The 22,425-nt window shown below is 42.7% G+C and overlaps 1 protein-coding gene and 1 non-coding gene across 3 annotated transcripts in view; both read left to right on the top strand.

The window, feature by feature from the left end:
• The window catches only part of USP31 (ubiquitin specific peptidase 31), a 186,301-nt gene that overhangs the window by 111,622 nt on the left and 52,254 nt on the right, over positions 1-22,425 (top strand). For both annotated transcript variants that reach the window (XM_073636690.1, XM_073636689.1), the window contains exon 11: positions 18,713-18,842. In XM_073636690.1, coding sequence (XP_073492791.1) covers positions 18,713-18,842 — 130 coding nt within the window. The remainder of the gene's footprint in view (positions 1-18,712; positions 18,843-22,425) is intronic.
• Positions 2,166-2,284, top strand: LOC141101830 (5S ribosomal RNA). Its single transcript, XR_012235030.1, has one exon. It is a non-coding gene; the product is annotated as a 5S ribosomal RNA (ribosomal RNA).

Raw genomic sequence — 22,425 nt, 5'->3', positions numbered from 1 at the left:
ATTACAGTTTGGTCTTCACATCTGCCAGCAATCAGGCGTTTGGCAGAAAGGTCCTGCAAGCTGTCGTCCCGCCCTTGCAGTAAGTCTCTGTTATTCTCTCAGGGGCTGTCCTGAAAGACACCTTGGGAAAATCCAAGTTAGACTTACCGGTAACTTGTTTTCCAGAAGTCTTTCAGGACAGCAATAACCCACCCCATTGGTTTTTATATACTATGCCGTGACTAACGTATGTGCTTATGTGTTCCAGCCGGGGCCCGGAGGTTCTCTTTTTACAACTGAGGTGTGGCGGGGAGGTGCCTTCCTTTTAAAGATCTGGAGGAAGAAGGTGTTTCCTATGGTTCGGTGGGAGGAGTCCCTATCTCTCAGGTGCTGTCCTGAAAGACTTCTGGAAAACAAGTTACCGGTAAGTCTAACTTGGATTTTTCTCCCTCTATTTGGCTACAATTCACTAGAAGAACTCCATCCATTGCCTGTACTTAGTTTGTGCTATGTGAGTTTACCCTGCAGCCGCTGCTTCTTTTAAGAAGACTGACTCTGTCATCCCTGGCGGCAGCCGTAAAGAGGAGCCAACTTCTCATTTTACCATTTCTTTGTTGGTCACACAAACCACCATTCAAGCTGAAGGTCTTAAGGATTGAGATCCACCTTTGCCTGTCAAGGTGCTACATGAGATCTGTGAGTGCTGTTTTAACTTTCTCAAGTCATCTTCCAGGACGGCACACCTGAGAGATGAGAGGCTCCTCCCCACAGGAAACACAATCAATCAACAGCTGTTTTAAGTCCACACCCTTCCCCCTGATCCTCAGTTTTTGATTGTGTTTCTCCCTACACGGCGAAACTGTTTGTTTTTTTCCAAATGACCGAAGCCTGAGGCTGGTGGTCTCCCCCTGGGAGCCGGACCAAATGCCTGGGAAGCCTCTGGGTCTGGCGGGATATATTTTTCCTTCCCGGGGGGTTCCCCTATCCTTTCCTCAGGGGGGGGGCAGCAGAAACTGGGTAAGCCCCCCTGAGAGCTGAAGGCCCCTGGGTACAGTGGTGTCCCCAGAACTTCAGGGGCCTTTATCCTGTCTCCCCCCCCTTACCTGTCTGGACGTCCGTTCAGACGGGGGGTGCTGGCCGTCGGTTCTTTCCAGGGGGATCGTATCCCCTGACTCCTGGGTCCCTGGTAGCTCGCGTGGGCTGCTGGGGAGGGCACCACCTGAACGACCCGCGTTCTTACCCAGAAGGGAAGGCTGAGAGTCAGCAGGAGCAGGCGCCCACATCCTCCTTTCGAGGAGGCACCAGTTTACTATGGTGAATGTCTGCCTAAACCACCTCAGATGGGAATGAGGAACGTACGGCATTGCCCCCCCCCCATGTGTATATACTGACTGGACAGTGCAGGACACAGCCTAACCTTGCAGCTCCCTAAAGGGACAGCAGTTGTGGGGGGGAGCACTTTGGCGGCTATCCTCCTTGCATGTGGACCATAAGGATGGAAAAGCAAGCCCGGTGGCTGTGGCAAAAGGGGAAGACGACAACGATGAGTCAAAAATCCCCAATCCCAGCCAGATGGTTTCTGGGCATTTGAGATAATCTCCCCTGGGGTCTGGATTCAAATAGCCCAGAAGCTTTTGCTAAAGACACCAGCCACAGCTCCCTCCTACATCAGAGATGCTGTATGGTGGACAAGTGGTGCAGAGGAGCGAGTGTGCCTAAACCACCTCAGATGGGAAAGAGGTAGGTAAGGCATTTTTTCCCCTTCCACCTGTATTTACTGAGTGGTGCAGTGCAGGACCTGGGGTCTCCATAACAAAATAGCCCAGAAGCTACTGCTAAAAACCACCAGCCACAGCTTCCTCTTATAGCAGAGACACTGTGGTTATCACAACAGTAGGTTGCCAGCCTCTCCCTACATACCCGGTTGTGGTACATTAGTAGGGGTGAATAGAGCAAAGAGGGTGACCTGGTAGAACAAAGAGTTCCTTACTGGCCAGGTATACCACTGAACAAGTTATTAATGGTGCAATGGTTGAAGGATTCAGGAGTAAGCTCCCTTGCTCAGCAGGTGCACTAGGTATCTGGCCCTATTAGCCCAGCTGCTAGGAATCTGCTTAAAGTTGTTCCAAGATGCTTAAAAGCTGACCTAACTTTCAACAATGTGGCAGGGACCAAGCTTCTGTGTGGCCTACGGCCACATCACCCTGAAAGCGCCCGATCTCGTCTGATCTTGGAGGCTAAGCAGGGTCGGGCCTGGTTAGTACCTGGATGGGAGACCACCTGGGAATACCAGGTGCCGTAGGCTTAAAAAGCCCAGTAGAGTTATGGGTCACTGGAGGAAGGCGATAATGAATCGCCCTGTTTAATAAGAACTTAGGAAGTTCGGTTCAGAGGAGTTTATGGCCTGAAGATGAAGTATAAACATGTATACCCGACCAAATAGCTTACAGCTCGGTGCATGGCCTTCATTTTGCCCTTCTAGCAAAACTAGATGTAGCAATATGAGTGTTCTTCTCCTGCTATAGATGTTAATCTCCTGAGTAGGCTCTCAGGCGTAAGTAAAACTATAGATTGGGCATGCCTTAAACCCAGGGATTAAGTTTTTGTTAATCTATTTCCCTTAAGTAGGTTTCCCTTCAGTCTTTGCTGACGTAAAGATAAAAATGAACAAAAAGGGGTTGTCTGTCAGGGGCCCCCCTTTTTTGGCAGTTTTATTTCCCTGGACAGGGTTGTGTTAAGACAGGCCCCCTTATGAATCAATGTAGTGTCCTTGTCTTACAACACAGGTCTCCGATTAATCTTTCTCCCTTCGCCTTTCAGGACAGCACCTTGGAGAGAGCGTAGCTCCACCTCTTAGACAGGAAACACTGCGTGACAACGCCCCTTTAAAAAGCAGCTGCTTCCACCATGCCATCAGTTTTAGTGTTTCCTCCGCCATGGTGGAAGCACTGCTTGGGGAACCAGAGGGGCTGCGCTCTCTCCAAGGAGAGGGTTTTGGCAGGACCTCCACGTTTGGGTACTCAGACCAACCCAGCTCCTTCCCTTACGTGAGGAGGGTGCTCCGGTGTCCTTTCCTTCTCCGGCTCACAGGAGTAATGGTCTGCCGGAAGTTTTCCACCCGGGGTGTTCGGGGGGCCGCGGTTGTGCTCAGTAAGAGCGTCCATGCCAGGCCTCTGCATGGCGGCGCCGAATCCCGGACAGCAGGTGATGTCAGTTCCGGTGGGCGGATACTTCCGGCGGGGCGTAGCAGCGATTGGTTCCTGCTGCTGGAACGCAGGAGGAAGGGGCGGGTCCTCTGGCCGGGACTTCCTTTTGTTTGGCACATGGAGCCTAGTACACAGTGCAGCAGCTGCGGATTGCACTATGGAGACAGCGGAATCGTCAGCAGCAATGGCGGATGCAGGCGCCCAGGTTCCCGGCCAGGCCCAGGTAGGAGAGGTGCGGTGGCACCTCTTTCCTTTTATATCACTGGGTGTTTTATCTTTGATGTGGTTATTCAAAACCTGCTGCTGTCTGCTATGGGGTAACAGTTTCCATTAGCAGTTCAGCAAAGGAGTGAGACTCTGGGCACTTAGGGTGTTGGCTGGAGGTACTACTTTTCTCTGAAGCCTTAGTTCTAAAGGACCTGGGTTTTTTCTTGTTTCTCTGTTTCAGAAAGCTACTGCCAAATCAGAGAGAACAGGGAGAAAGTGCCCCTCATGCAAAAATCCTTTAAGGGACTCTTGGCCCAAACCACTGTGCAAATCCTGCATTGTGGATTTAGTAAAAGAAGAATCCTCACAAGAGTGCAAAGAGCTCTTATCTTCTGTGAGGAAGGAGTTAGCAGAGGCCCTAGGGACAGTGCGTTCCCTTGTAAAGCACGGCCAGAGTTCCAGCCAAGAGCAGAGTTCTCACTCCAGTTTCCCTCAGTCCACTTCCAGACAGGTGGAAAGTGAGTCGGAGGAGGAAAGGGAAAGCATTCCACCCTCAACCATTGATTCTGAGGAGGAGGAGGTGGAAGAAGAGTCAAGATCATCTAGATATAAGCTGTCACTTGAGGAGGTGGATGAATTACTCAAGGCAATTTATACTACCCTGGAGATCCAGGAAGAAAAGGCTCAGCTGTCTGTGCATGATAAGATGTACCTGGGGCTGGAGGAAATTAAACACAGGGTGTTCCCTGTGCATAAAGTGTTAACAGACACTATTAAAAAGGAATGGAAGAACCCAGAGAGAGGACAGTTTTTTTCTAAAACCCTCAAAAGGAGGTTTCCTTTTGAGGAGAATGAGGAACTATTGTGGAATAAAAAACCAAAAATAGACGCTGCCTTTTCTCAAGTATCTAGGAAGACTGATTTAGCTTTTGAGGACATGGGTATTCTCAAAGATGCTATGGATAAGAGGGCAGATGGGCTACTGAAGAAAGCCTGGGACTCATCTCTAGCTAATCTTAAGCCAGCAATGGCGGCTACGGTTGTGGCTAGGAATCTGGAGTGCTGGTTAGAGCAACTTAAAAATCATGTTGTGGCAGGTACCTCCAGAAAGGACTTATTGGAGTCCTTCCCTACCCTGCTTAAGGCAGTAAAATATATGGCAGATGCCTCTGCAGAATCTATCAGGATGTCAGCCAGGTCCTCTGCGCTTGTTAACTCAGCAAGAAGAGCACTCTGGCTAAAGACCTGGTCAGGGGATTCAGCTTCTAAAGTAAAACTGTGCGGAATTCCCTTTTCAGGAGACCTGATGTTTGGGCCAGAACTAGAGACTGTCCTTGACAGGACAGCAGACAAGAAGAAAGCTTTCCCACAGAAGAAGAAAATGGTACAGCAGAGGAAAAATTTTCGTCCTTTTCGACAAACCGATAAGGAAAAGGACCACACACAGAAGAGACCCTGGTCTTCTCAGAGAGGAAGAGGTAGAGGTGGGGTACTCTTTAGAACCCCAGAACAAACCCCTAAAAAACAATGACCATCTAGTAGGGGGGAGACTACAGGACTTTTTACCAATCTGGGAAAAAACAACAAAGAGTCCTTTTGTTCTGGGGTTAATCAAAAAGGGTTATCAATTGGAATTCTCACAAAGCCCCCCAAGTCGGTTTTACATCACAAACCTGCCAAAGGATCGGGAAAAGGCTCTGGCCATGAAGTCTCTGTTACAGGAACTGATGCAACAGAAGGTCATTTCCCAGGTTCCGAAAGATCAAGAGGGGAAGGGGTTTTACTCCCACATTTTTATGGTCAAAAAGCCATCAGGAAAGTTCCGCCTGATTCTCAATTTAAAGGTTCTAAATCGATCCATAAAATACAAAAAATTCAGGATGGATACGATTTTCTCAGTAAGGAATTTGCTAACCCCCAAATGTCATATGGCTTCCATCGATTTGAGAGATGCCTATCTCCATATACCAATAGCGCCCCCATCACAAAGGTTCCTGCGTCTTGCAGTCAATCTGGGGGGAGGGGAGATTTGGCACCTGCAGTTTCGGGCTCTGCCTTTCGGTCTTTCCTCTTCTCCCAGGGTATTCACAAAAGTGATGGCGGAATCTTTGGAGCCCCTGAGACTGAAGGGGATTTCAATAGTACCCTATTTGGACGATCTGCTACTGTTTGCAGACTCAAGGGGTCAAGTAGAGGTCAACCTACAGACAGTTCAAACACATTTAAGAGGTTTGGGATGGCTTCTCAATCTTCAGAAGTCAAACTTAATTCCATCTCAAAGGGTAAGGTTTCTGGGGTACGAAATAGACTCGATAGAACAGAAAATTTTTCTACCCCAGGAGAAAATAGAGAAGATGCAGTTGACCCTGATAACACTTCAATCCAACGCAGAGATCTCTGTAAGACAAGCCATGTCGGCTCTGGGTCTGTTGACAGCAGCAATTCCTTCGGTACAGTGGGCCAGATTGCATTCCCGTCCTCTGCAATCGGATATCCTGATGAATTGGTCATACCAGGAACCTCTGGAGAAGAAATTCAACTTGGGGGCAAGAGCAAAAAGGTCTCTCTGGTGGTGGAGGAACCTAGGAAACGTTTCAAAAGGGCTTCCTTGGGTCTTTCCGGTAACCAGAAGGCTGACTACAGATGCCAGCGCCTGGGGATGGGGAGCTCACCTGGAAGAAAAAACGGTTCAGGGAGTTTGGACCAAACCAGAAGCAAGAAGATCTTCAAATTGGAGAGAGTTAAAGGCTGTTCACTTAAGCCTCCTCTCCCTCCAGGAATTTCTAGTGAATCAACATGTCCAAATATTGTCAGACAATATGACGACAGTATTATATTTAACAAAGCAAGGGGGCACAAAAAGCAAAACCCTAATGGGTCTAGCGCATCAGATCCTAAGATGGGCAGAGAACAATGTGGCCTCTCTATCAGCAGTCCATCTAAAGGGGACGGAAAACACCTTAGCAGATCTCCTCAGCAGGAAAGAAATAAGGGAAGCAGAGTGGTCTCTCAATCAGGAATTATTCGAAAAGATTTCCAAGAGTTGGGGTCATCCCCAAGTGGACCTCTTTGCAAAAGAGGAAAATGCAAAAATACCAGTCTTCTTCTCTCTTCAGAGACAGGATCAAGCTCTCGGAGTAGATGCGTTAGCTCACAAATGGGACTTCCATCTGTCCTACGCTTTTCCCCCGTTCCAACTGATACCAAAGGTGTTAGCCAAATTCAGATTGGAGTCCACGGAGCTAATATTAATAGCTCCTTATTGGCCAAAAAGACCCTGGTTTTCAACCTTGATGAACCTCTCAGTGAAACCTGCTTGGAGATTACCAATCAGGACAGACCTGTTGTGTCAGGGCCGAATTCTCCATCCAGATCCAGCTTACCTCAAACTAACAGCTTGGTTTCTGAAGAACAAATCTTAAGACGAAAGGGTTTATCAGAGAGGCTTATTTCTACCCTTCTTGCAAGTAGAAAAAAAGTGACGAGAGACATTTACTTTAAAGTCTGGAAGATCTATAATTCTTGGTGTTCCAGTAAAAACTTTGATTTTCGTACCACATTTTCAGTTTTGGAATTTCTTCAAGAGGGATTGGAGAAGGGGTTAGCAGCAAGTACGCTCAAGACGCAGGTAGCTGCTTTATCAGTTTTTTTGGAAAGAACCCTGTCAGGGGAACCTTTAATAATCAGATTTTTTAGGGCAATGGCAAAAGTAAAGCCTAGACCTGTTGTTAGTTTTCCCAAATGGGATTTATCTTTAGTTCTTCAGGGTCTAACTATGGCACCGTTTGAACCCATAGAAGAAGCATCATTACGTTTCTTGACGTTAAAGACTATTTTATTGGTAGCAGTAACTTCCGCACGTAGAATTAGTGAGTTACAAGCCCTTTCAATTAAAGAGCCCTTCATGAGATGTCTACAGGATAGGGTAGTCTTAAGGACGGATCCAGCATTTCTACCAAAGGTGGCTTCAGTTTTTCACCGTACACAGGAAATCATTCTCCCTACTTTTTGTCCTTTACCTTCGGGAGCAGGAGAAGAAGCTTTCCATACCCTTGATGTCAGGAGGTGCCTGCTTAAATATCTGGAAAGAACAAAGGAAATCAGAAAGTCATCCTCACTCTTTGTACTCACAAAGGAGGTAAAGCTTCCAAAAGCACCCTTGGAAGATGGTTAAAGCAGGCCATCAAAGAGGCATACATATCTTTGGGTCTGGAACCTCCGGAAGGGGTATTACCTCATTCTACTCGAGCAGTGGCGGCATCATGGGCAGAAAGGGCTGGGGCATCTCCTGAGCAAATCTGCAAGGCTGCCACATGGTCCAGTTTTTCGACCTTCATAAGGCACTACCGCTTGGATCTACTATCAGCCTCGGACCAATCATTTGGTAGGAAGGTTTTGCAGGCAGTAGTCCCACCCTGAAGTAAGTTTCTCGGTTATCCTCTCCAAGGTGCTGTCCTGAAAGGCGAAGGGAGAAAACCTTAGTTAGACTTACCGGTGACGGTATTTCTACGAGCCTTTCAGGACAGCAGCCTACTTCCCTCCCTTGGTTATCATATGTAAAGTATAATTATAGGACCTGGTAATTGTCTGATTATATTTTCCAGCATGTCGGAGGATTTCTCGGTAACAACTGATGGCATGGTGGAAGCAGCTGCTTTTTAAAGGGGCGTTGTCACGCAGTGTTTCCTGTCTAAGAGGTGGAGCTACGCTCTCTCCAAGGTGCTGTCCTGAAAGGCTCGTAGAAATACCGTCACCGGTAAGTCTAACTAAGGTTTTTTAGTGGTTCTAAACAACACCTATGGGCAGACTAGGCCATTGTTGGTAGATGTGTGACAGGCAACATTGATAACCTACAAGTTTAACATGTTTTCTGATTCCATCTTTAAGAGCCCACTCCACCTAGATCCTGCATCCGAAACAGAGAAGGCAGGGACACCGGTGGAGTAGACCGGCAGATCAGCCGCATGATCCAGCTAAGATACCTTCATCAAGCATATGGAGTAAAGGTAAAGCTTACTGCAGAACCGAGATTCGCCAAGAGGGTCTTGCAGTGGTCCCACCCTAAGGTAGGCCTGAGGTACTTGATTATCCTCTCAGGTGTGCCGTCCTGGAAGATGACTTGAGAAAAGTACTAGTTACTTACCGGTAACTGTCTTTCTGGGAAATCTTCCAGGACGGCAGGCCTACTTCCCACCCGTTGGAGGAGGGAAAATTTTAGAACACTAGAAGGCGAGTACCTATGAGGAATGATTTCCCTTGTGAACCAGGTTCAGGAGTTACTTCTCTACAAACTGAGGATCAGGGGGAAGGGTGTGGACTTAAAACAGCTGTTGATTGATTGTTTCCTGTGGGGAGGAGCCTCTCATCTCTCAGGTGTGCCGTCCTGGAAGATTTCCCAGAATGACAGTTACCGGTAAGTAACTAGTACTTTTTCAGCATCAGGCTACTGTTTCCAAGATTTGCAAGGGGTACTAACTGGTCTTCTGTACACCCAAGTTTTATTGGGTGGATGTTCAGGCCTATAGTGGGACTATAATTGTTCTGTTGCTGTTGCCCACCCCTCAATTTGGACTGCTTTTTAGGCAACCTGAGAATCTAGGAATTCCTGTGTCCCTCAATGAGTGAGAACACAAATGGGAATTTTGTACTTACCATAATATGCATTTCTTGGAAATCACTGAGGGACACATATCCCACCTTTTCTGTGTATATGATCATGCTCTTGATATTGCTTTTCCACAATACTGATGCATGCTTGGGAGTAAGAGGGGTTAAGCCAGGATAACCCACATTTATTTTGTTTGTTTGCCAATGTCCAAATCCTCCTATAGATTAAAGTATAACCCAACAGTTTCCAAACTTTTTCAATAAATTACAAGAAAATGATTTTATAGGTACAAAATTCCCATGTTTTTTCTTGTTAAAGTGTTTATTAAAGGCAATTTTTAAAAAAATTAAAATAACAAACATATTATACTCACATGCTATGTGCAGTGGAATTGCACTGAGTGGCCTCAAACCACCCCTTTTAGGGTGCTCCTCCTTTTCTCTGTAAGCTCCCATGGCAAGCTGCTTGCTATGGACACACAGCCCGACTCCCTGCTTCCACCTCACAACAATTGATTGACAGCAGCACAAGCCAATGGTTTCTGCTGCTGCCGGAGTCCCTGTGTAAAGAGGAAGAGAGAAGAGATGCAGCCTTAAACAATAATGGATCGATTGAGAACTTGGGTAAGTATTTAGGGAGGTGGGGGAGGACATAAACCTGTAAAATGTTTTATACCTTAATGCATTGCGGTTAAAACGTTTTGACTTTAGAGCCACTTTAAGAGCTACAGAAATTTTTTTTTTTTTTTAGAGGCAGTTGAGTTTTATACTGCATCCTTCATGATACACTAGCAAACAAATATACCAGCCAGGTATAACCGCTCCTCACTGCCATCATACGTCAGTTTTTTTCTCTTGTCCTAAGAGGACTTTGCTTGGTGCCAGGAAAGAAGATTTCACCCCAGGAAATACTCAGAGGGAAACATCCTAACCTTTCTGCAATCATACCTGAATCCGCATTTGCCCTTGTATACTATCAAGGGACAAATCTCAGCTCTTGCGGTCTTATTTCAAAGACCACTAGCCACCCGTTCATTGGTTAAAACTTTTTAGAGGGTGTCTCCTATGTGAGCCCTTGTATACTGTACAACCGTCTTGGTAGGCTCTGAATCTTGTTCTATTATCCGGACATTCACAACTTTTTTTTTTTTTTTATCTCCATCTGGCTCCTGTGGATCAGAAGGAAATTTCCTTTTGCCGAAGTAGATGAGGTGAGAAGTGATGAGGAGACGGGAAGATGTTTTGTAGTCTTAACATGCTTTCGTTTCTAGGGTGACAGTGCTGCTCTGCCATAAAGCAGTAGTACAGTGAGGATATGTTGTCACCCTAGGACGAAAAATATGTTACGGCCAGGTTCACAAGTTGACAACAAATGGAGAAAAAGCGTTTAAAAAAAAATGCAACCACCACATCTAATTACTGGAAAGCTGCAATATAATTCATCTTTTTTGGTTGAGTTTAAATATACGCTTTAATCATTGTCTTAGACCAGGGCTTGACAAATTTTCTTTGAATCTTGAAGCCAGCTAAAAAAGTTAAGAGCCAGTTTTTTTTTTTTTGTTTTTTTTTTTTTTTTAATGAACAAATCTTACGGCTGGAACATGTAACATGTTCCGGAAGGTGACCTTATCCTTTTAACCCTTTCACAGCCATTTTTTTGCGCACGTTTAAAAAAAAAAAAAAAAAAAAAATTTTAGGCCTGAAGATTACTAAGAACCCCCCAAAATTATATATTTTCTGAAAGCAGACCACCTAGAGAATAATAGTGGTAGTTCCAATATTTTATGTCACAAGATATTCCGTAAAAAAACATTAAAAATTAACATAAAAACACAATAAGTTACCCAATTTTTTGATAAAATATAAAAGCCGAAGTTGCACCGAGCAAATAGATAACCAACATGTCAAACCTTAAACGTGTCAGTACCCTATAGGCGACGCTTTAAAAGCTTTCTGTAAGTCATCAGTTTAGCGTTACGAAGGAGGTCTGGTGCTAGAATTATTGCTCTCATTCCGGCGTGCGCAGCCATATGTAACGTGTATCGCAATCAACGTTTTCAGGCATAGGCACCCCACCACACGTTTACAATTTTACATGCATATATAGGGGGGGGGGGGGGGGCTTAATTTTTTTTTTTGGGGGGGGGAGGGGGCAGGGAAGATTTTATGTGCGTGGGTGTAACTTTAATTTTTTACAATTAAAAAAAACTTTTTTTGGGGGGGTTACAGGTTCTCTTTAATAAGACATCTGGGATCTAAAAGACCCTGCGTGTCTCCCCCTGTGCTCTATTAAATGTAATGGGATGCATATCGCACTGCATTTACATTCTTTCCCAGCCTTGATGGCTGGGGAAACTGTCAACGGGGACGTGGGAGGGGAGGAGAGCAGACATGTGTGGGCAAGCAGAGCCTGTGATGCATAGCAGGGGTGAGAGGTGCGCATTGTGGGGAGCATTCGGGCGACAGCCCAGGCGCCAGGACAAAACTTCTTGTCGCTATGGTGACCTGGCACCTGGGGTTTGTCGAGCTCTGTCTTAGATAATTTATAGAGAATAAGAACAACTAAGATTACCAGCAGACAGCAGATCTATTCTCAGAATTATTGGACTGTCGCCAACAGAGAGAAATGCAAAGTGAGAACGTCTCTAAATAAAACGAAAACCATTTATTCGGCTTGTTTTTGCCTCTGCTTGTAGCTCTTCCCTGCAGGATACTGGTCCATTCATCTTGGAAGAGCTGATCATTCCCCGGAACGACGTACAGGCTTCTAGCCTTGAGCTGCTGCAGCATTATGTGTATGCTTAGTTCAGTAGAAAGTGAGCAGGAAGCATTTACACTCCGCAAGAGTGCAGCTTGACAGCTCGCAGCTAAGAGCAGCCTACCACTTCTGATTATCCCTGCTTATTTACAGCATTACCTAGAGTAATGACAGGCTTGGGGGAAATTACATCTCATCAGTGGCTTTAATCCCTTACCCTAAGAACCAGTTTTGATTTCCAGCATCTCGGCTACAACCGTTTTTAAGCTTTTATCTGCTTTTTAAGAGGTGAAATGTGATCGCAGCAGCAAAGCTTAGACTTCAGCACTCAGATGTTTTGTGTCCATAGCTAGCTTCCCATGTGAAATATAAATTAAAATCCTATGTCTGCTTATTTGTTTTTTTTTTTTTTTTTCTATCACAAAGGACTGTTTTCCTATACATTTCTAGAATTAAAAAAAACACTGGGTTAGAGGTTAAAAGGAGCTGCCATTGCTGACTGGTTTTTAAAGATTCAGGCTTTAGGGATGTCCTCATTATCCTTTTGCAAAACAGTTTTAACAGCGCCACAGATGAAAACAATCAATTAAAAATTAAAATGGACCGCAGCTTTCTCGGTAATGACGTGAGATCGTAATGGAAGGGTAAAATTAAAGCAAGATTAGTGCAGGTCCGCAATACTCTACAGAATGAAATGTAGTCTTCAATACAATATTAAATATATTCTATATATCAAATATATTCATAGTATCTTCTGTGTAAATATGCAAAATAAACTAGTATGTGTAATTATATATTCTGTGCAAACATACAAATAAACTAATACATGTGTGAATAAATCAGTATGTTATACAAACTGATGAATGAATAATTCTATAAGTGATATTTGTTAATATACAATCAACAATTAAAGTGCAAAGTGTGTATGTGCAAATATGCATAAGCAAACTGACCCCAAACATCATGAGTCTCAAAATTAATGAGTTAAACCTCCTAGTGCAATTAAAAAGTGCAATTGTAATTTCCCAAAAACAATTGTAATTTCCCAAAAACAATTGTGTGTGTGTGTGTGTATATATATATATATATATATATATATATATATATATATATATATATATATATATATATATATATATATATATATATATATATATATATAAAAATAATGTATATGTGTGTGTGTGTATATATGTATGTATGTGTGTGTGTATATATATATATATATATATATATATATATATATATATATATATATATATATATATATATATATATATATATATATCTATATCTATATCTATATATCTCTCTCTTCAATCCAATTTAACACCCAGTGTTCAAAGAAAAAATGTGAGTCCTTCACCAATATAGATTTGCTGCTTGAGATTGTGGACTTTCAATGAGCTCCAATCGCTGCTCTGCTGTATTATCTCAATTACAGACACATCTTGCCATGGAGTGTGTAATGAGCGAGGAGAAAGAAGGAAAAATGCTTCTCATGGTGTGGTATAGTTCAAACAGGCATTTAATAAAAGCAACAATCATTTCCACTCACATATTTCAAGTGCCCGCCTGGCATGAGGATAACACGCTCAGATCAGATGATCGTTGTATGCTCCAGTTATCGCGCATAACACGGGCTCCAAACATTCACCCTGCAATATCGTCAGCGTCCCTGTCTCACTCGACGTGCGTTTCGTCTGATTGACGAAGAGGTGCCAGGCGGGCACTTGACATATGTGAGTGGAAATGATTGTTGTGTTTATTAAATGCCTGTTTGAACTATACTACACCATGAGAAGCATTTTTCCTTCTTTCTCCACGCTCATTACACACTCCATGGCAAGATGTGTCTGTAATTGAGATAATACAGCAGAGCAGCGATTGGAGCTCATTGAAAAAGTCCACAATCTCAAACAGCAAATCTATATTGGTGAGATTGGTAAAGGACTCCTATTTTTTCTCGGGGTTTAATTGGCTTGAAGAGCCATTATAAATCTTTAGGAGGTTTAACTCATTCATTTTGAGACATCATTATTCATGATGTTTGTCAGTTTGCTTATGCATATTTGCACATACACACATTGCACGTTGATTGTATATTAACAATTATCACTTCTAGAATTTATTCATTAATCAGTTTGTATAACATATTGATTTATTCACATCTGTATTAGTTTATTTGTATGTTTGCACAAAATATATAATTACACATACTAGTTTATTTTGCATATTTACACAGAAGATACTATGAATATATTTGATTTATAGAATATATTTGACATATTTAATACATTTTAACATTGTATTGAAGACTACATTCCATGCTGTAGAGTATTGCGGACCTGCGCTAATCTTGCTTTAATTTTACCCTTTCATTATCCTTTTGGCTTCCTTTCAAAGTGAGTCAGTGATCTAGAAGAAGTATTTAGGGTGGCAGGTAAGGCTTTCCAGTCATCACTGGTGTTTTACTTCTGGCAGGTTTGGTTTCATGCAGAACTCTGAACAACCCTGGGGTCTTCAAACAAGTTAGTAGTGGCAGTGTCCAGATTCCTGGGCTTATAAGTTCATGTTAATGGGGATTTACAGCATATTCCATGTTATCAGCCATTACAAAATGGCAGAGTTACTATGTTAAACTGTATAATTTCCTAATCTAAAATGGGTTGTCATAGAATTTATTAAAAAAAAAAAAAATGTGTGCACAATTATTAGTCAACATCAGTTAATCCAAAATATTAAAACTCAAGCCTGAATATTTAAGAAAGTAAGTCCTCATGCACACGGACGTTTTTACAGCTGCTTTTTTGAGCTTTTTTTGCAGCTTAAAAAGGCCTGTCTATGTTAGTCTATGGCTTCATGCCCACCTAGGCGTTTTTGAGCTGCAAGTGGCATAGGCGTTTTTAAGCTGTAAAAAAACCCATCACTCATCACATCACTGCAAAGATACTGGCGTTTTCATAACGTTTTTTTAACAGCCTGTGTGCATGAGCTTAGGAGAATATCTGTGTGCACAATTATGGGGCAACTATTAGTGTGCAGAATTATTATGCCATTAAATTAAAAATGAGAATTTTCCCATCTCACTTGTTTATTTTCATCTGTTAAAGTGAGAATAATAAACAACTCAAAATATACAAAGGAACATTTCTGACATTCAAAAAAAACAAGGACCAATATAGCCACACTTCTTTCCAATAACAGTCATAAGTCTTTCGCCTTGTTTAGTGGTGGTCGGGTTTCAGCCTTACTTACCTTGGCCATGTCTCTGAGCACTGAACACCTTGTACTTCTGGGCACTCCAGGTAGATTGCAGTTCTGGAATATGACAGCACTGAAGGATAATGGGTTCCTGGTAGCTTCACGTTTTTGATTCTTAAATCTTTGGCGATTAATTTGCATCTTTTTTCTCAACACATTTCTTGCAACCCTGTTGACTATTTGCAACAAAACGTTTGCTGGTTCTGCAATCACGCCCTGATATCTTACTCATTTCAAGAATGCTGCATCCCTCCTGAAAGACTTTTTACAATTTTTGATTTTTCAGACTCAGTTATATCTTTTTTGGCCCATTTTGCCTGAGGAAAAGAAGCTACCTAAAAAGCTTGAAGTTGGATGATATGCATAAAAATTATGATGTGGTCAAAATACTCGCCTAATTGTGCACACTGTGTGTGTGAATAAAAAATTGAATGTGACAATATACAGTGATAAACAAGCGCTTTAAAAGTAAACTAGTAGAACGGGGTCTAGAAAGCGGTCACAGTAAGCACCAGGTTGGACAGCAGTCAGTTAAAAACTTATAGGTGGAGATGAAAAGTGGGAGGCCTTAACCACTTCAGTCCCAAAAGCTTTGTCTGCTCAATGACCAGGCCTTTTTTTGCGATACGGCACTGCGTCGCTTTAACTGACAATTGCGCATTCGTACGACACGGTACCCAAACAAAATTGATGTCCTTTTTTTCCCACAAATAGAGCTTTCTTTTTGTGGGATTTGATCACCTCATTTTTTGCGCTATAAACCAGAGCGACAATTTTGAAAAAAACACTATCTTTTACTTTTTGCTATAATAAATATCCCACTTTGTTTTTTTGAAAAAAAAAAAAAAAAAAAAAAAAAAAAAAAATTTTTTTTCCTCAGTTTAGGCCTATTATGTATTCTTCTCCATATTTTTGGTAAAAAAATGCAATAAGCATATATTGATTTGGTTTGCTCAAAAGGAAAAGCAATGTAAGGTAACGTCGATTTCCCCAGCCGAGCCAACCTGCTGCAGTAAAACTGCAGCGGATGGTCCGGAAGTGGTTAATTACCAGGTTGTAACAGATATTTCCATATTTAGTGGAGGATACAGAATCAATTGGAGGGTCATTAATTGGCAATCTAGTTTGATACCACTGGGTATATCGGAAACACTTCATTAGACTGTTGGGTGACCTGTGATTCTTTGCTTAAAGTAGAAGTTCACCCTAAAACTAAAATCTCTAAATCTACAGGCATCCACAATCTATGACTAACCTATCTAGCCCTGTAAAGAAGAAATCGCTATACATACCTTTTCTAAAGCCGGCCTGGTTCCACGCTGAGCTATCAGCGGCGGCTTCTCTATAGAGGTGGATGCAGAAGAGGCAGCCAACAGAAGCCCCATAGTAAGTCTATGGGTGACGTCGCTTCCTAGGCATTTCCCAGCTGTTGTCTGTCTCTTGCACAGGGCTTCCACCGCTGGAGACTGGATCAGCTTCAGAAAAGGTATGTATATATACGAGGGGGTGCTGATAAGTATTGAGTCTTACCCAGAAAAAAATTGAGATGGGAAGCTGTAACTGCCACGCTATTCTACATATTCCCCCAGGAAGTCAATGCATTTGCGACATCTGTCCTGCAGCTTTTTAAGTCCCTGCAAATAAAATTCTTCGGACTGCTGGTGTAACCACTCATTTGCAGCATTAGTTGCCTCCGGAACAAATCGTTGTCCCTTTTAGGTGTTCTTTGAGATTGGGGAACAGATGATAGTAGCAGCCAGGTCAGATGGATGGGGCATCACTGAAAGTCTAAGGAGGTCAGTTTTGCCATTTCACCTGCAGTGTGTGACGAGGCGTTGTCATGCAAAAGGATGACACCTTGGAGAGCTTTCCTCAACGTTTTTCCTTGATATTTTGCCTCATCTTTGTCCAATAAAGCACAGTAATATGTTGCATTGATGGTTGAACCCTTTTGGAGGTAGTCTACCAGCAGCACTCCCTTCTTATCCCAAAAAACTGTTGCCATTTGCTTCTGCACTGACCTTTGCACACAGGGCTTCTTTGGCCTTGGGAACCACTGTGCCTCCATTCCTTAGACTGTTCCTTTCTTTTCCTCCTCAGGATCATAACAGTAGATCATAACAGTCCATGTTTCATCACCAGTTACCAGTTTGTGCAGGAAATTGGACTAATTTCTTGAAAAATGTTCCAAAACAGCCACTGATATGTCCACACGTTTCCTCTTTTTTGTTAGGTTTTGAAAACGTTTTGGGATCCACTTTGCTGCAAGCGTTTCTCATTTCCAAGTCATTGTGGATAATGGCATCAACTCTCTCACGTGATATTCCCAGATATGTGCAATACTTTTGGCTGATATTCGGCGGTCCTCCATGATCATATCATGGATGGCTTTCACATTTGCAGGCACAGAGACAGAAACAGGCCTTCCACTGGGTTTTTCACTTTCAACCCAACGTTTACCTGTTGCATATGAAGGGCCACTGTCACCCAAAGTTTGTGACGTTTCATCATGGATCTGCTTCACACCTTTCCCTTGGAGAAACGGGAACTTGATTATGGTCCTATACTCTTCCACATTGAATTTTTCTGGACGTGCTGCCATGTTCACCTTGTTGGACCTGAAAAAGAAGCAAGTTAAAATCATAGGTAGTTGATTTTTTTTTGCACCATTGAATATAGACAAATTGGCCAGTACACCCTGCAATTTACAGCTTCCTATCTCATATTCTGGGTAAGGCTCAGTACTTATCAGCACTTCCTCGTATAGCAATTTTTTTTTTTTTTTTTCTTTACAGGGCTTGGATCCTAAATCACAGTGAGTACAGTTCTTGGTCTGTAATCGTGATTGGAAGCCAAAAGGGACAGGCTCCCGCTCATGTGACCACTGTGACAGCCATGTGGTCATGTGATAAGAAAGTTTGTCCCTACCCCTGGACATAAGGATCAATTTAAAAGGGATGGTTAGGCAGGCAGGAAGGGATTAAGAATGCTTCTTATGGCAGTCAAAGCGATTGTAATGCCAAAACCGTTTTGTTTTTACTTGTGGTTAAAGGGCTTAGTCTGTCATGTTGTTTTTTTTTTTTTGTTTGTTTTTTTTTAATGCTCTTACGTTCTAGTTGGGGGGATTTGCCCTGTCCTGGAGGCCATTGCTTCTGATACAGTGTTATGGGAAATACAAAAGTTGACACAGGAATAGAGGTAAAATCTTCCAATGGGGAAACCTATTCTGATGACTGCTGTCTATGAGGGGATATCTCCTCGCATTGGAGAGATCTCTTGTGTCTCTGGGACAGGAAGTGAAGTGAAAGGACACACAGACACCCAAGAGGGGCCTTAAATCTTACCCTATCCAAAACTAAAAAACAGTTTCACTATGCATATGTTTTTCTTATTTTAATGTGTTTGTTTTAAAAATAAAAAAAAACTGGTACAGGTTGACCAGCTTACGGTTGTATTTCAGGGTGCCCCCATGTTAAAGGTTTTACTATGTATGTGGATTTTCTAAAGAGATAGAGGGACTGGCAGCTGATATTGCCCATCAGTCTCAATTGAAACTCTGTAGAGAGCCCCAGCTGTGCACAGAAAGAGGGGGAATGAGTCACACTTCGGAGCGGTATGTGTAGTCTGAAGAACACCATTTTTAAAGGTCAAACCATAAGCTTTATTCAGCATGTGTTTTTTAATCTTGCAGTCTTTTTGGTAACACAGAAGAGGAGTATGTCCCTGACTCGGAGAGTGTACGCCTGCAGCGGGAGATTCATCACCAACCACAGTGCTGCAGCCTCTCCCAGTGTTTTCAGCTGTATACCAAAGAGGAGCAGGTGAGTTGCAATCCATACAGTGCTGTGTGTTTCAGGCCTAACCGTTATTTTGAAAGCAAAGTTCACTGAATATTGACATATCAGAAGGTTGAAACACCCAGCAGATTTTTTTTTTTTTTCTCACAATATATTAAGATTTTAATCAGAAAAAGGTTTACAGAAAGGAAAAAAAGTACAGAACTTAAAAACATAATGGAGCCCATAAATACGATAGATATACAAATCTGCATCTTTGCTTATATTGCTATAAAAATATTAAGATAGCATTACGAATTTGAGATAAATAATCGAATATCTAAGCACATAAAGCAAACAAAATGCATTTAGGGAGTTAGATACTAAAAGTAAAAAAGATATATAGAGAGATCGCCATCGAGACAAAATGTAAGGAAAAAAAGAGGGAATGGACCCATCAGATTTCTTTATTGGCAAGACATTACACTCCAGTTCCAGCGTTTCTGCCAGATATGGCCACTAGAATAAAAAATCTAAAAAGAAAGACTTCTGCGCTACTACCTAAAACTAAGTGAAATAATGAAATGAAATAATAGTGGTGATGTATTCTTAGTGATGCTGCAAAATCAAATAGTGAACACCTTACACTACTAATAAACTAGAAAGGGCACAATCGTAATGGATTGTGTAAGTGATTCTGCGCAACACAAAATGAAGTAAATGAATAAATGCATAAACTACACACCTGAAAAATGAAATATCAATCCCCTAATGGGGTAGAGCAATATGTGCAGATTAAAAAACATGTAGCAGGTGTATCATAGTGACAAAGTGCTAATCAAAATAAGAATCACTCAATAAAAGCACAAAACATAACATAAACTGTGACTGGTGGGTGAACATGCGTTGCTAGGTGATCTGGTGACTGTTCGTGGTAACGGATACCCACTCGGGGCTCCCAGAACTCTCACCTCTATGGCACGATAAAAGTGCCTGTGTGCTTCCAATAGGTCTGTGGTCACTCTGGTGCAGTGATGACAATGGCGTCCTACTCCTTCCGGAGGGAGGGGGGCGTCACTTCCTCCACTTGGTAGGGCCTCTGTTCCACAGTAGGGGTGCCTATATACTTCCAATGGGTCTGTGCCTTAGCCCTTGCTGTATTTCTTGGAAAGCTTCAACACTTGCTGGCATGTAGATTCGGGACAGAGAAACCAGTAAGACACAGGAAGGGTAAACTCCTTCCTGTGTCTTACTGGTTTCTCTGTCCCGAATCTACATGCCAGCAAGTGTTGAAGCTTTCCAAGAAATACAGCAAGGGCTAAGGCACAGACCCATTGGAAGTATATAGGCACCCCTACTGTGGAACAGAGGCCCTACCAAGTGGAGGAAGTGACGCCCCCCTCCCTCCGGAAGGAGTAGGACGCCATTGTCATCACTGCACCAGAGTGACCACAGACCTATTGGAAGCACACAGGCACTTTTATCGTGCCATAGAGGTGAGAGTTCTGGGAGCCCCGAGTGGGTATCCGTTACCACGAACAGTCACCAGATCACCTAGCAACGCATGTTCACCCACCAGTCACAGTTTATGTTATGTTTTGTGCTTTTATTGAGTGATTCTTATTTTGATTAGCACTTTGTCACTATGATACACCTGCTACATGTTTTTTAATCTGCACATATTGCTCTACCCCATTAGGGGATTGATATTTCATTTTTCAGGTGTGTAGTTTATGCATTTATTCATTTACTTCATTTTGTGTTGCGCAGAATCACTTACACAATCCATTACGATTGTGCCCTTTCTAGTTCATGGCCACTAGAATGCTTTCATCTTTGATTTTGTAATAATTTAATCTAAAGTTATCCAATGAAAAATCTGTATCGGGAGGAGGCTTAGAAAAAAGTGTGTCTAAAATGTAACTTTAGGTATACTGTAAAGCAGGGGTATCTCACTCCATTTCATCGCTGGCTGCATCAACATTATGGCTGCCTTTTAAAGGGACAGTTTTATCTGTAAGACTAGATGTCCAGAGCACCCCCCCCCCCCTCCCAACCATCAGAAGTCAAGAGTCCCCCACCATCCCTTACATCACAGTGCACCCCCCTTAGCTTGTGTTGCAGCTAGGAAGAAGCTGGGGGCAGAGCTGGGAAGCAGCAAGTGCAGGGTCTGGAGGAGGACCAGAGGAGGGCTAGAGTCAACTGCCAGAGACTGCTCAATGCTGAGACCAGGAGAGACGGAGTCAATGGGGTGCTGTGGCTTCACGGAGAAGCATATTATCTGGGTGGAGGAGTTCTGCCATCCTCTCTGCTGCAGACTGCTGAGACAAGGTGAGCACAAAGATGAGGGGGGTACCGCTGCTGCAGAAGAGGGGTGAGGGCCATGTAAAAATGCCTGGCGGGCCTGATTCGGCCCGCGGGCCTTGTGTTTGACACACGTGCTGTAAAGTAAACTTGATCCTTAACTTGAACAAAAAAGGGGGAGGCTGCCATTGCTTCTGAGTAGGAGCTGCAACAAGCATCTGTTAATTAAATTTAGGTCAGAATGAAATCGGAACCTTTTATCCACATACTTGTCATTTAATTTACTTATTGGAACAAGAGGGGTCATCGTGACAGTCAGGCAAACTAGCATTTTCAGAAGAGTTAAACTTCGTGGTCCATTTTTTTTTTTTTTTTTCTTAATATGGCATTTTCCTCTTTTACTTTTAGACCCCTTTCACACTGGGCTAGTTTTCAGGTGCTTTAGCGCTAGAAATAACTTCTGCTAAGAGCCTGAAAACCGCCTCCCATTCACTGCAGTGTGACTTTTCACACTCGGGCGGTTTGCTTGCGGGACGTTACCAAAAGTCTTGCAAGGAGCATCTTTGGGGCAGGTTGGGAGCTCTGTGTGTATCGCTCCCAAAATGCCCTGCCTATTGCAATGAATGGGCAGCGCTTCCAAAGTGCATTAAAAGCACTTTAAAAGCGCCATAAAACAGAAGTTTTTAATCCTTTTTTGGGGTTAAAACAGCCCCGCTTGCAGCTGAAAAGCGCCACTAAAATGAGCTGCGCTTTATCGTTAATGGCGGGTAGCTGTCAGTGTGAAAGGGGTCTTAGGCCTTTTACCAGTTTAGTCCACTAAAAAAACAAAAGTGGGGCCATAACAAAAAGAATATCAATCAAAATTAACAAAGTTTTCATATTCTGAAATCGATACTGTACAAAAATTTTCACTGAAAAATAATGGTCCATTTTCTGACATGACAAACATTCCCAGCAGCCCTTTACCCACCTATAGGTTATGAATAATAGCCCCCCAGATTTTTCTCCAAAAAAGTACCTGCTTTTGAATATTCATGAAAGTGATGATGATAAAACCCCTGCATTTAAATGGAAACTGTCAGTTTGGAGTCTGAAATATTTACATTCTTCAGATGCTTTCTTTGGTCTAACTATGTTTGCATTTCAAGACATCTGTCATTGCCTTTTTTATTAGGCAGAAGAATTGAACCGTAGAACCCTTTGAGAAACCCATTAAAACACTTGGATGGGGAAAGAAGGAAGGTTAGGTTATATTGCCAGATTTTATCTACATTAGGTGTGATAAAAAAAAAAAGCTGCAACAATATAGAGTAAGTGTCATGTT

Source organism: Aquarana catesbeiana, linkage group LG06 (assembly GCF_042186555.1).
Source record: "Aquarana catesbeiana isolate 2022-GZ linkage group LG06, ASM4218655v1, whole genome shotgun sequence".
Lineage (NCBI taxonomy): Eukaryota > Metazoa > Chordata > Amphibia > Anura > Ranidae > Aquarana > Aquarana catesbeiana.
Note: the sequence above shows the minus strand (reverse complement) of the source record. Positions and strands in the feature narration are given on the sequence as shown.